At 43.7% G+C, this 14044-nt stretch overlaps 1 protein-coding gene and 1 pseudogene across 2 annotated transcripts; both read right to left on the reverse strand.

Annotated features, from left to right (window-relative positions):
* Window positions 1-693: 693 nt before the first annotated feature.
* LOC134478910 (zinc finger protein 37-like) lies at window positions 694-7952 on the reverse strand (annotated as a pseudogene).
* A 1040-nt stretch (window positions 7953-8992) lies between these two features.
* Mup4l3 (major urinary protein 4 like 3) lies at window positions 8993-13305 on the reverse strand. 2 transcript variants are annotated; one of them, NM_001024248.2, is made up of 7 exons: window positions 13148-13304; window positions 12706-12839; window positions 12403-12476; window positions 11627-11737; window positions 11178-11279; window positions 10962-11007; window positions 8993-9253 (listed from the first exon to the last, which is right to left on the reverse strand). In NM_001024248.2, exons 1-6 carry the CDS (start codon window positions 13244-13246, stop codon window positions 10982-10984), a joined length of 546 nt encoding a protein of 181 aa, NP_001019419.2. In that variant the 5' UTR covers window positions 13247-13304; the 3' UTR covers window positions 8993-9253; window positions 10962-10981. The 2 variants fall into 2 exon arrangements, with proteins under 2 accessions (NP_001019419.2, XP_063143426.1); XM_063287356.1 differs by lacking the exon at window positions 8993-9253 and having other exon boundaries at window positions 10917-11007; window positions 13148-13305.
* Between the last annotated feature and the right edge of the window lie 739 nt (window positions 13306-14044).

Below are 14044 nucleotides of genomic sequence, written 5' to 3' on the forward strand. Positions count from 1 at the left end.
TCAAACAAAACAAATCAAAACAACTCCCCAAAGTTTTCTATTAATTCTGAAGCTAACGAAGACATAAACAAAGAAAGCGAGACGATACCAGAGGGTACCCTCACCTGTATTTTACACAGGCCCTAGTATGCAGTAAGCATAAATGCAAATTAAATACTAATTGTGGTGGCTAAGCACATGCCTAAAAAGTTCATGAATTCTTTTATTTTACTGTTTGTTGCCCTAATTAACATTTTCACAAATGAGTGTGTGTGTGTGTGTGTGTGTGTGTGTTTGTGTGTGTGTGTGTGTCAACATGAGTACCGTTTCTCAGGAGCACTGTACACTGTCTTTAAAAGTTTTTCCTTCTGACCTATGGCTTGTAAATTAAGCAAGTCTGGTTGGCCAGGTAGTCTCTGGGATCTCCTTTCTCAACTTTCCCAATTATGAGATTGCAAGAGCACAGCAGCACATCTAGATTTTGACGTGGGTCCTATACTGCTTAACAAGCTTTTACTGATTACGCTATCTCCTCATCTCCTTGTTCAAAATTTTAAGAGCTTCCTATTTTAATCTAAATATGGAGACAATTTGTAACAAGTGTAAAAACACAGTATTTCCTGTAAAGGTTTAGGATGAAGTTTAAACTTTATTACCATCTAATGATCTCATGTAAAGATACATACTCCAAAAAATGACTCTACCATCATCAAACTGAGACCATCTTGAAGGTTAAACAATACCAAACCAGTCAGCTGTCAGAGTTCCCACATTAATCTTCCTCCTGAGATTGCTCTTCCAAGTGAATTTTCATATTCTTCTCTAATAAGAGAAGCATTTCGTTTGAAGGCTTTACCACATTCAACACACTCATAGGGTTTCTCTCCAGTGTGGGATCTCTGATGAATAACTAGTTGTGATTTTGCACTGAAGGCTTTTCCACACTCATAACATTCAAAGGGCTTCTCCCCTGTATGAGTTCTCTGGTGTACAATGAGGTGTGACTTCTGACTAAAGACTTTTCCATATTCTACACACTCATAGGGTTTCTCTCCTGTATGAACTCTCTGGTGTTGAGTAAGAACCTCAATTTGCTTAAAGGCCTTACCACATTGATTACATTCAAAGGGGCAATCCCCGGTGGGAGTTCTCAGATGGTAGGTAAGAGATGAGCTATGTCCAAAGGCTGCTGCACTCCTTACATTTATAAAATTTCTCCTTCGTGTGAGTTCTCTGATGGATAACTAGGTGTGACTTTTTGCTAAAAGTCTACCCACACTCAGTACATTCAAATGGCTTCTCGCCTGTATGAATTCGCATGTGTTTAGTCAGGGATGAGCCATACTTAAAAGCTTTGCCACATTCATTACATTCATAGGGTATTTCGCCCGTGTGTGTTCCCACATGTTCGGTGAGAGATGAATTATATCTGAAGGATTTGCCACATTCCTTACACTCGTACGGCTTCTCGCCCGTGTGAGATCTTATGTGTTGCATAAGGTTTGAGCTGTGCCTAAAGGTTTTGCCACATTCGTTACATTTGTAGGGCTTTTCTCCGGTCCGGATTCTCAGGTGGTCAGTGAGGGCATGTTTGTGACCGTGGGCTTTGCCACACTGGACACACTCGTACGGCTTTTCCCCAGTGTGAATTCTCTGATGTACGACAAGGTGGGACTTTGACTGAAAGCTATCCAGCATTCGTTACATTCATATGGTTTCTTCTCGGTATGCGTTCTTTGATGGTCAAGGAGCCCCTGTTTATGGCTGAGGACCTTCCCACATTGATTACATTCATAAGGTTTCCCAGAGATTGGAGCCTTGTCAGGTTTAGATGGACTACGGCAGGGTGATTTCCGTTTCTCCCAGGTCTGAATTTTGTCTTCCTTGGTATGGGATGGGCTATGACGGCATACTTTCTCACATTTCTTGCCTGTTTGGTTTTTGTCACCTTTACCAAACAATTTATTATTGGGTGACTTGTCACATTTCTTTCTAGTTGAAATCTCATCTCTGTTCACATTGGATGCAGAATGGCTGAGTGATTTTCTATATTCGCTAGCTCTATCGGGTTTCTTTTTCGCAGAGTTTTTAATCTGACTGGGTAAGTCTAAATTCTGATTCAAGTTCTTCCCATACAAATTGGATTTATGCAATCTTTTTTCAGAAGGATCGTGTTTTGAATGGACATTTTTCTTCTCCAACAAAGTACACTCACTGCTTTTCTCACTGTTTGAACTTTTCTTCCTGAATGTCACTTCTGTAGTGAGTTTCCTTTGGAATTTCTGCTTCCCCTCCATCTGCACACCATCTTGTTGGACCTCTAGAATAGAACTGATGAGAGATTCTTGTGAGTTTCTGCACCCCCACTGAACGTCTTCATAAGTTTCCTAAAGAGATTCCCTCCTTGGTTGGGGTTATATATGTACCACCCTAACATCCCAATAATAAAATAAGTGTCAGGAAGGACTGTCTCTGTCCTCTTGGACCCAATGGAAAGAAAGCTACAGTAAACCAGAAAAAAGACCACTGAAAGAGTTGGCTGCATAGAAACAGGATCTTGTAACCTTAGGGTAGAAGATGAAATACACACAAGGAATATTGAACAAACAATGCATTAAGTTAAAAAACAGATTTGTGGTTATGCCAGGTATGGTGGCACATGCCTATTATTCCCAGTACACGGGAGGCTGAAATACCTTTTCATAAGTTTGAGGTCAGCCGGGGCTACATAGCAAAGCATTACTAGTCTCCCCACTGTGATTAAATTTAGGATGCCATGATGTAAGTGTTATAAAAGCCATACTTATCCTACTTACCCACGCAAAGAAAGAAGCAGAAATGTAGGACTACTTGTTCTCAAGAACATAGCGTGCATAGTTTCACTTCCCTGTGACTTCTAAGTTGCCAGTTCTTGTTCCTGGTGGAGTCTGGCTAAAGTCTCTACCCTTGGGTTGTAAGAGGTGTACTTTTGCCTCTTCAATAAATCCCTCTATTTTTACTAAGGCTACCTAAAATAAACTAAAACAGAACACATCTACCAAGGAGAACTGAGGAGCCAGCAGATGATTGGGGCACTGCGAAGGGCGGCTGCTCCTCCCTTCTCTTCCATGAGCAATGTACCAAGGACATCCTTACTAACAACCAATGACTCCATGGTTCCTCTAAGTTCCCTGATGCTTTTGCAAAGTCATGAATTTCCAAGCAACTCACTTGGGAGATGCTTTACTGTCTGGGTTTACAGTGGGTGTCCACCTGTTTTCCCAGTGACTTGTGGATTGCATGCCTTTGATCCTGTCACCATTCCAACAGATGATGGCCAATTTCAAGTTGATTCATGGCCCGAACACTTGCTCATGTTCTTTTTCCTACACATTGCCCAATTGAAAAATGTACATTTAGAAACGCTCTTCTTCTCTCAGCCTACTCCCTTACCAGCTCTCTGCATAGAAATGGAATGGAGAAATCATCTGAGGTAAGAGTTTTAAACATTTAACGAGAGAAACATAGGTAAGAGTGAATAGCCACTCCAGTTTATATGGAGAAAATCAGAGCATCTGAATGGATGTCTGGAATTCTCACTTTTATGGAGGGCATTTAGGAGATCCTGGTTTGGGGTAAACTATGGTGGCACACATCTTTAATTCCAGCATTCATGAGGCAGAGTTCCAGACCAGTCAGGGCTACATAATAGAAATTCATGAGAGAGAGAGAGAGAGAGAGAGAGAGAGAGAGAGAGAGAGAGCATTGCAGAGATGAGAAGACAAAAACAGATACAGAAAGAACAGAAAGAGGAAAACACATACACAGTGAGACAGAGAAACAGAAAGATACACACACACACACACAGAGAGAGAGAGAGAGAGAGAGAGAGAGAGAGAGCATTGCAGAGAGGAGGAGACAAAAACAGATACAGAAAGAACAGAAACAGGAAAACACATACACAGTGAGACAGAGAAACAAAAAGAAACACACACACTCAGAGAGAGAGAGAGAGAGAGAGAGAGAGAGAGAGAGAGAGAGCATTGCAGAGATGAAGAGACAAAAACAGATACAGAAAGAACAGAAAGAGGAAAACACATACACAGTGAGACAGAGAAACAGAAAGATACACACACACACACACTCAGAGAGAGAGATGGGGGGGAACACACACTTTCAGACGGTGGGGGAGTATGTTGGGTGGACATGTGTATAGTATAGAAGGGGGAGTCCAGAAAGCTGAACTGGAGCCGCTCTTTCACCCAGGGATTCAGGACTCGCACCCTGGGATAGAGAGATGAGCAGGACTCTCCGGGCAGGATGGCAGCACTAGTCTTCTGATACCCAGTGATGATGGGGGAAGACTGGGACAAATTTCCTTCTTCAAAGGAAGTGATTGGGTTGGGGATTTAGCTCAGTGGTAGAGCGCTTGCCTAGCAAATGCAAGGACCTGGGTTCGGTGTTCAGCTCCAAAAAAAAAAAAAAAAGGAAGTGATCAACACTTAACACCTGTTCTCTTGACATGTAAGATTAAAACAATCTTTGCCCGTGTGTACACATGTTCATTTGGATGTGTGCACATATCCACATGCCCATGATGTGCGTGACAGTTTGTCATCAAGCCATTCCTGGACTGTTTTCTTCATCTTAGGTTTGAAACAAGGTTTCTCACCAAACAGCTCACCAGTTGGCTAGACACGCTGGCCAACAAGTCCCAGCTCTGGTCTCCACCGCCTTGGTGCCAGATTACAGGTGTGCACCTCCAGGCACAGCTTCTTACATGGAGGTTGAAGAGCTGAACTCAGGGTCATGCTCATGAGGCCAGTACTTTACAAACTGAGCCATCTCTCTAGCCCCATAACCAACTTCCTACAGGGATGGATGGAGCTGTCACAATTTGTATCCACTCCCCCAAAAGACAGAACGTATGAAAAGACAACTTCACTATGAAGGTTTTATGAATCACAGTCCTACTACGTGACAAGATCATACCAGGGTACTAATAATTGATTAAGGTGGAAATCATTTTCTCTTCCTTTCTTGTTTTTTTTTTCTTGTTTTTCAAGGCAGGGTTTCTTTGTATAGCCCTGGCTGTCCTGGAACTCACTCTGTAGTCCAGGCTGGCCTCAAACTCACATAGATCTGTCTGCCTATGCCTCCTAAGTGCCAAGATCAGAAGTGTGTCTATCCCTCTTCTCAGGAAAATAATTTTCTTAATTTGAGACAGCAAGTGGAAACTGAATTTTAAGAGAAACCAAATGTATCTTCAGAAACTGAAGCATGGGCTCACTGGGCCCTGCAAGTGCAGGTAATGCTTATGAGTGACACATCTGTACCGCGAATCAGGGAACGTGGACTCGTTAACCCTCCTAAGTACTAGACTTAGAGATAAGGCAAGCCAGATTCGTGTACTGTCAGTGACAACTAAGAAAAGCCAACCAATGGGACTTGACAAGAGGATCATAGAACACAGGTCAAAAGCAGGGAGGGTGAAGGGAGCCTCTGACTAATAAGAATGAGACTTTCCATAGCTGAATTTCCTACAAGCCACTCCAATAAGAAGGTAAGACAAAGACGTCAGAGATGTCCACCTAGAAGCTGCCAGTCTAGAAAAATTAGCTTGTATTTGCATACTGGGAGATCCTTTGGAAAGATGGAATAGAGACCAGAACACCAGGATGCCTGACTTTAAGGGACCATCAGCAAAGTAAGGGAGCTGGTCACTCATCCATTTAAAAACACAGCAAGAACTTAAGGTTGACAGCCATTAACAAGGGCACTAGAGGGCAAGAAGGTTGACTAGAGAGTGATTGTATTAGTTACGTTCACATTGCTGTGATAAAACGCCATGACCGTGTCAACAGGGGGCAGATGGTTTCAGAGAGGTACATCTCCCTCTCTACAGTCATGACAGGGAGGCATGGCAGCAAGGGACCGTCACAGAGCAGGAAGGTGAAAGTCACATCTTGAGCTGTAAGTAGGAAACAGGCCATACCTCTGTGTGTGGCACACACACAGTTGGGCCAGCCTTAATGACAACACCCACCAACTGGGTGATGTCTCAAATGCCTGAGACTATGGGGGATATCTCATTCAAATCATCCCAGGGATTAAGGACATATGGACACTTACAGAGAAGGGGTATGAGGAGTTTTGTGGTTAATGGAAGGAAACAAAATATTAGGAGTGTCCACCATCTCCAGAGATGCAGAAAAGAGACTGATGTAAGAATGTCTAAAATTATTACAAGAAAATATGAAAATTAGGGAACTTGTGTGCAGGGAGAGGACAGGGAAAATTGAGGATTCTTTTTTAAATATGGTGAAGAGGAATGAGATTGAACATTGAAGAGTCTTCTGGAGGCTAAGCAATAAGTATACAGTAGGGAAGGGGCTAGGTGAGGGAGGTGACTTCAGGCTACTGAGCCCTGGATTTCAGCTTTCTCCCTACCATTGTCAGAATGGTGAATGACTATACTCTTGCTCTTTATGGAAGACCATTACTCTCAGGCTACCCTGTAGCATGGCATTTGGAATTGATGCACCTCTTCTACAAAGAGATTATGCATGCCTACCCCTGAGCCAGGCGACTCGCTCTGACCATTTGAAAGTGCGCTACAGCGGGTAACTACCTCATCCAAGCAGTGATTTAAGGAGTAATTAAGTGGTTCCATTCACCCATTCTTTTCTTCTCCATGAAATAAAAGCTTGTTGTGAGCTGCTCATGTGGACAGGTTTACAGGAGAAGGTGATAATTAGAATCTCCAAGGTAAGAAAACATCTGTGCTGTGAATTCCTTTTCTCCTGAGAGATTCTGTTGTTTTTTTCTACCTGTTCCTGGTTAAGAGACAAAAACCCGGGACATTTCAGAAAAAATTATTTTTTCCATATTGGGGATTAAATCTAGGTCCTTGTGAGAAATCACTCTCTATTCTCAGCTGTATCCCAAGTCCTATGGAAATTTTTCAAATTACTCTTTGAAGAATTCCAAACTTACCACAAAGAAACTAAAGACTTACTTGCACTGGTTCCTGTTTTCTTGAGTCTGTGCAGACTACTTGGGCTGTTCTTATTTACCTTTCCTGAAGAACGTCGCTCCTCTTCTCCATCCAACTTAGAGACTGGGACTTGTCTGGGATCTTGATTTCCTACTCATAAGAAATGGTAGACACTGAGAGTTGGACAACCACTTCAGAAATCAAGCCCCAACTTTTTTACTCCAGGGTCTTTCAAGGCTAATGAACATATATGGCTTCTGATGTTTCAAAATAAGGATGCCCATGAACCTCAACTAAGCACACTTTCCCTTTTGGAGGCAATGACACAAGCATCATTCCTAGCACTTGTTGCTATTCTGTCTAAGCTCCACCCCCACAGCTACTTGGCAGCAGCCAGGTATGCACTGCCCCACAGTTGGCTAGCAAATGGCATGTATAGTACCTGACACAATAAAAGGAGCTGCTTGCCCCCCCACCTCTTATTCCCTCTTACCCTCTCTTTCCCCTCTTGCTCTTTGTTCTTCTCTGTTCTTGTCCCATCACCCTCCCCCATGTGCCCATGACTGGGCCACCTGTCCTCTCTTCTACTCTTCTCTCATTAAACCTCGTCACGTGAAACCATGGTGTCTTAGTGTTTTTTGTCCAGTCAAGGGTTGAGATAAAAAACCCTAACAGTACTAAAAAGGGATCAAAAGTCCCTGACCAAACAACCAACCACCACGACCAACACCACCACCACCACCAACACCACCACCACTACCACCACCACCACCACTGCCAAAATAAAACAAAACAAAACAAGAAAACATCAAAGGGAAACATGAAGGACTTGAGGAAGAAGGGACAGCAGGGAACATGTTCTGGGTTGTGGAGAACTGTCCTTACTCATCGAGGCTGGATTACTGCAGTTCTCTAGCTTTGTATCCTTGTACACATTTCTCTGCCCAGGTTCCAGCTGCTCCCATTCCTTCTGAGGAAAAGCCACAGACACATCCATGAACGTTACTGACTCCTATCATTCTTCTTCAGTCCACAGAGAATTGGACAGTTCGACCATATCAACCCTCACCTCTTTCCTCTCTTCTTCTTTACAAAGGGATTGGCTCTGTCTCTGGTGTTTAGAATTTCCTCCTTGGATTTGAATGTTTCTACTATTTCACATCTCATTTCCACAAAGTATTTGGTATCAAAGGGGGAAGGCTTTAGGTGAACTCCAGCTGCCATGTTGACCTGGGACTAGCGAGTTTGTCTGGACCTTTCTCTGGGTTGCTGTCCCTTGGCTTATGGCACCATTATCAGGCCGTTTTCTATCTTCCACAGAGTCCTGGACTGGAACTGTTACCTAATTTTGTAAGTATTCTCAAGGATAGCTTAGCTTGTGAACAATTTGTTTTTTTGTCTCTTAAATTTTTGCCAAGACTAAAGGTAAAAAGCCAGGCACAGTGGTGCACGGATGCAGCTGAAGCCACTGAGGAGGCTTTGGTCAGAGAATGATGTGGACCATGGCAGGTGGGGGGAGACAGAGAGACAGAGAGAGATTTCAGCAAAATTGGTTGGCTCTCTGAACAGCATTTTGCCATATTCTAGAAAACCACAGCAAGAACTTGATTCAGGATCCTGAGCTTGAACCAAATTTAATCTCTCGATCTAGGGGCCAGAGGATGCTATGGGGTGCTGAGCAAACTTTTGTCTTTATCCATTGGGCGTCTAATGACCAGACCTCCCCCGACCCCTGGCATGTCCTGAACCAGGTTGAGCAGCCATAGCCTTAGAAAGATGTGTCTCTCCTAGATCTGTTGGAAAAGATAGTCTATGGATGGAAGAATTGTGCAGCAAGTCTCATGTGTCTATGGTCCTTATAAAGCCTCTAAGGCAGGAGCCCTAGAGGGCATTCATCAGGTCTTGGGACTGCTCCAGAGGTGGTGAAATCCTGAGACTCAGCTTAGATTCTGGGACATGAGGAAGGATCTTGGGTACAGGACTAAGGAGGTCCCCTCATTCTCTCATGGGTTAGCCCTCTGGACACATAGACATACATTTAAGTGCAAGGGTAATCATTTATTGAACTGCAAGAACAAGAAATTTGTGCAGAATGATCATGGGTGGGGCAAAGAGAAATTTAAGAAAGCTTTTAATTTTCGATGTGTTATCCTGGGTATCTAGGGAAGATGCTGGAGTGACGAGGATTGCACTTTTCTGTGACACAGGATGGAAATCAGAACGCAGAATTTGTCTCAGAATGCTCCGTGGACAGGAAATGGTGATGCTGGAGTCCTGGTGAGAAGTCTCCACTCAGCACTGAGTAATCCAGGAAGAAAGGATACAGGAACCCATTAAGCACTTCTTGGATTGACTTCTGGACAGACAGGCACTCTATTGTATAGAACAAAGGATGAAGAAATAGATCTTGCCCTGCAATCTAATCAACATTATTTGCCAGAAAACAGGGATTAAAGGCATAGAATAAATGACTCTTTCCTTATGGATGACCTATGAAAAATGAAGTAACGAAAGGTCTGAGGATTGTTTTCACAATCTTTGGCATAAGAAGCTCCGAAGAATGGTCATTGCCTTGAGGAATAATGGTGAAAGCCTTGGCCACTTTTTTTTTATATTTTTAAATTTTTATTTTTTTTTATTTTATTTTTTTTTAGCTTGAGCATTTCTTCTTTACATTTCGAGTGTTATTCCCTTTCCCGGTTTACTGGCCAACATCCCTCTAATCCCTCCCCCTCCCCTTATTTATGGGCTACATGGTGTTTTTTGTTTTTTATTCTTTTTTTAAAATTTAATTATATTTTTTTATGAACTTGAGTATTTCTTATTTACATTTGAGTGTTATTCCCTTTCCCGGTTTCCGGGAAAACATCCCCCTAATCCTCCCCCTCCCCTTCTTTATGGGCTACATGGTGTTTTTTGTTTTTTATTATTTTTTTAAATTTAATTTTATTTTTTTTATTAACTTGAGTATTTCTTATTTACATTTCGTGTGTTATTCCCTTTCCCGGTTTCCGGGAAAACATCCCCCTAACCCCTCCCCCTCCCATTCTTTATGGGTGTTCCCCTTTCCATCCTCCCCCCACTGCCGCCCTCCCCCCAACAATCCCGTTCACTGGGGGTTCAGTCTTAGCAGGACCCAGGGCTTCCCCTTCCACTGGTCCTCTTACTAAGGATATTCATTGCTACCTATGAGGTCAGAGCCCAGGGTCAGTCCATGTATAGTCTTTAGGTAGTGGCTTAGTCCCTGGAAGCTCTGATTGCTTGGCATTGTTGTACATATGGGGTCTCTAACCCCTTCAAGCTCTTCCAGTTCTTTCTCTGGGGGTCCTATTCTCAGTTCAGTGGTTTGCTGCTGGCATTCGCCTCTGTGTTTGCTGTATTCTAGCTGTGTCTCTCAGGAGCGATCTACATCCGGCTCCTATCAGACTGCACTTCTTTGCTTCATCCATCTTGTCTAATTGGATGAGCCTTGGCCACTTTTAAAGACTTTCATACATTGTCTGAGTGAAGTCTTGGGAAATGGGAAAGAGGGGTCAAAGGAGTCTGCTCTCCAGACTGTAGGAGAAATGGAGATCATGCAACTCCACTTCCAGGTAAGAAGCCAAGGTTGTACGGAGTTCAGATGAAGATCGTATTGTGCAGAGTGGGATGGAGTGGGACCGCACTCTCTGAAGAGCAGTCATACTCACATCCTGCTACTCTCTGTTTCAAACTTTAACTCTTAATGACACTTAACACATCGCTGAGCCCTTTTTACACAACCGTGCAGCAACTATGGAAAACTCATTCCCTGTTTTCTTGCCTAAGTGCTAAGGTCACTTTGCTTTAGAGCTCAAAATAGGACCAGATAGTCACAAATCCACATAATTCAAAGCCATTGTTCAAGCTTTCCTCAAAGACTCCTTATCAAATTATTCTTATAATAATTTGGGGGCACCATACTAACGCTTTTGGAAGGGCCTGGTCCATGCCCACACACCCCTTGCTCTCACTGGAGATTGCCCACCTGGAGGCTCAGTCCTGTGTTCATCCTCGGGCCTGGAGACAGCGATCTGCAGGGTGAGAACAAGAACGTGTTCAGGTACCAGGTCCACGTTATTCCCCGAAGAGGAAATGAGGTGCCTCTCCAGCTTTCAACAACTGGTTGATAGCCAATCCCCCAGGTTCATTTCTTCTATGATATAATATTCAGGACGAGAAAAATAAGTGAGTCCTGACTTACCAGTCTTGGTTAGGTCAATGATATTGTCCCTAGTGATTCCATGCGCCTCACATAGTTTTGCAAACTTTTCCTTGATGTCTGAACTCAGATCCTTTGTTCTGCCTGTGAAAAGAGCAGCAGTGAGTGTAGCAGCTGTGTCCTAGGCATTGACCAGAGGACTAAGCGAGGGGACAGGGGTTCCCCCATAAGGGAGAAAAAATGGCTGGTGACATGGTTGACAGGTGTGGGTCCAATCTATCCTGAATGTGGCACCCATGCAATGGCCTTCTGGCACACGGAGAGATTTCAGAGTGAGCCCATCACTGTGCTTGAGGCAGGATGTAGGTGAACATCCTCGACCATCAGGAAGTGAGAAAGAGGCAGGACCAAGCTGGGAATACCATACTAAAGCTAGAGTTTCCTTCCTCTCTTCCCACCCCAAGATCAGTGTCCGTGTGGAAATACTTTACCATAGAGCTCCATCAGCTGGAAGGCTTCCCCATTGTTGACATTAACGAGATGAAACATGACATATCTTTCATAGTCTGTCTTAAGTATAGTAAATGTATTCCCTCCGTCATCTGTGGAGGAAATGGGACACAGCTCAGAAATTCTCTGGTCTGCAAGAAATTGTGTAAACCCTTTACCTGTTCTACCCCAAATATAAAAATCATTAAAATACATATCCTGGAAGAGATGGGGGGCGGGGATGTCTGCTGCTTCCCATCTGTAGCTTTCTGGACTTGATGAAGTAACTTCTAAGGAAGGGGCCCTGGGAGGACGCCCACTAGAGAACACTTACCCACAGCAGCGACTCACTCTCTCTCATCCTCTCTGAGGCTCACCTGCCTCCCTCAGCACCTGCAAGCGACACGTCTGTCTTTCATAAGTCTGCCGTCTCACATGGCACATCCTGAGCAATGTGCACTGGTGCTAGCTACCGGGCAGTAACAGATTCCACCTCACCATACTTATCCCCCTTGCCTGCCACAGGGTGCTAGCTATTAGATGGCCCCTGTGTCCCTGGCTAAATCAACCATGTCAGGAAGTGCTTGAGATTATATAAGGGGTTGTGGTGAGTTCGCTAGAAGAAAGTTTGACTGGAAGGTGCGAGTTCCTGACTTCAATCCCCAGTAACACACACGCGCGCACACACACACACACACACACAAACACACACACGATAAAGGTGGTAGGGTTTACTAAATTCCTTGTGGATATGTAGACAGATATTGTATATACTTACACTCAAGAAAATATTCGCCAATCTTTGGCGTTTTGTAGGCAACTGAATATAGTTTCCTGCACTCTCCATTTTCCCTGTAAAACAGAGCAAGCTGGTGCTTAGGGGATTTTTGATCTGGCTGGCTTCTTCACCCTCTACTCTATAGGTATCTCCAGTTTCTGATTCCATTTTCCTTTTGTATATTTTTGCAAAATTAGCAAAATGGCTTTTTTTAAAGGTTATTTCATTTCTGTCCAATACTTTAGTAATCACGAATTTGTGCTTTTTTCTTCTTCCTCAGCTAAGGGCAGACACCTCACTTACTTAATACACAACTTGAAGCCTAAGGAATTCTCCAAGACATCGATGTGCTGCACAAAAAATCTCATGCTGCCGTTTTGTTCTATCTTTTCTCTTTTGTCAGAGGCCACGACAATAGAAAACCAATCCCCATTGAGCTGTAATGGATAAGAAAATGCTTAAGGGAGAAGGGGGTCGGGATACCGCATGGACATGTTTCTTCTTGAATTTGGCTTGATAGAGTTGTCACAATACCTAACATTCTGCCCCTGCCTCTCAGTGAGAGCAGAAGTCCCCAAACGTTGTTAGATCTGAATACCATACAACTGGTTTTACTTCAAGGTCTGAAGCCATTCGTTTGTCTAATAGAACAAGCCACTGTACCCATCCCCTCAGAGGACCCGCTTGGCTTCAAGAGTTCTCCAAAGCACTCTCTGAGTCAGAAGTTACTATTCACTGAGCCTACCTTGTCCACATCGAGGTTCCCTCTCTCGGAATTAGCCTCTTCTGCATGGCCACAGACCAGGGTCAGGCCCAGACACAGCAGCAGCAGCAACAGCTTCATGTTGGTAGGGAATAGAATTGCCTCTCTGCCGGGACAATCTCCCTCCTGATGGTGTCCACACTCCACCTCCAGCACTTTGCTCGTCTTTATACTCTCTCTGGGTTCGAGTTTATTTTTTTCCTTCTCATATGGGCCTCTTTCCCTCAGCTTTGTGGAATGTTTTCTCATGTATTGGTGTGAAGCCAAGGATTGTTCATGCCCTTTTCAAACTTGGCAATGTCATATCCTATGGATTGATTCTATCACTCATACATTTCGCAAAACATATTCCCAAGAAAAACAGTGGAAGTTCTAGAGGGCTGCCATCCGGAACCAGATCCAACTTTGGATCTGACTTGGAATCAGAAAGCCAGTTATGGAGTAGGTGGGTACTGAACTGGAAGGTCAAGCATGGAGAGAATCTTTGCTTCAAAACTTGAGTGGAGTGTGGAAGAAGCTGAATTACTTGGGTTTTCTTTGGAAAGATTCATTCACATTCATGCGTATGAGCATTGGTTTTGCATGTGTACCATGCACACACCTGGGCCCAAGGAAGTCAGAAGGAGGGCAAAAGAAGGAATCTGATTCTTTGAAACCTGTTCTTGCTGAGGACCCAGGTTCAATTCCCAGCACTCACATGGCATCTCACAACTGACTCTAACTCCAGTCACAGGAAATGACCCTCTTTTGGCCCCTGTGACCTCCTGTACACATGTGGTACATATGAACTCACTCATTCAGGCACATATGCATAAAAATAATAAATCTTAACTTAAAAAAATTATTAGGGTCTTCTGAAGCTAAGCTGACAGCCCCCAC

The sequence above is a fragment of the Rattus norvegicus genome, chromosome 5 (assembly GCF_036323735.1).
Source record: "Rattus norvegicus strain BN/NHsdMcwi chromosome 5, GRCr8, whole genome shotgun sequence".
Classification (NCBI taxonomy): Eukaryota; Metazoa; Chordata; class Mammalia; order Rodentia; family Muridae; genus Rattus; species Rattus norvegicus.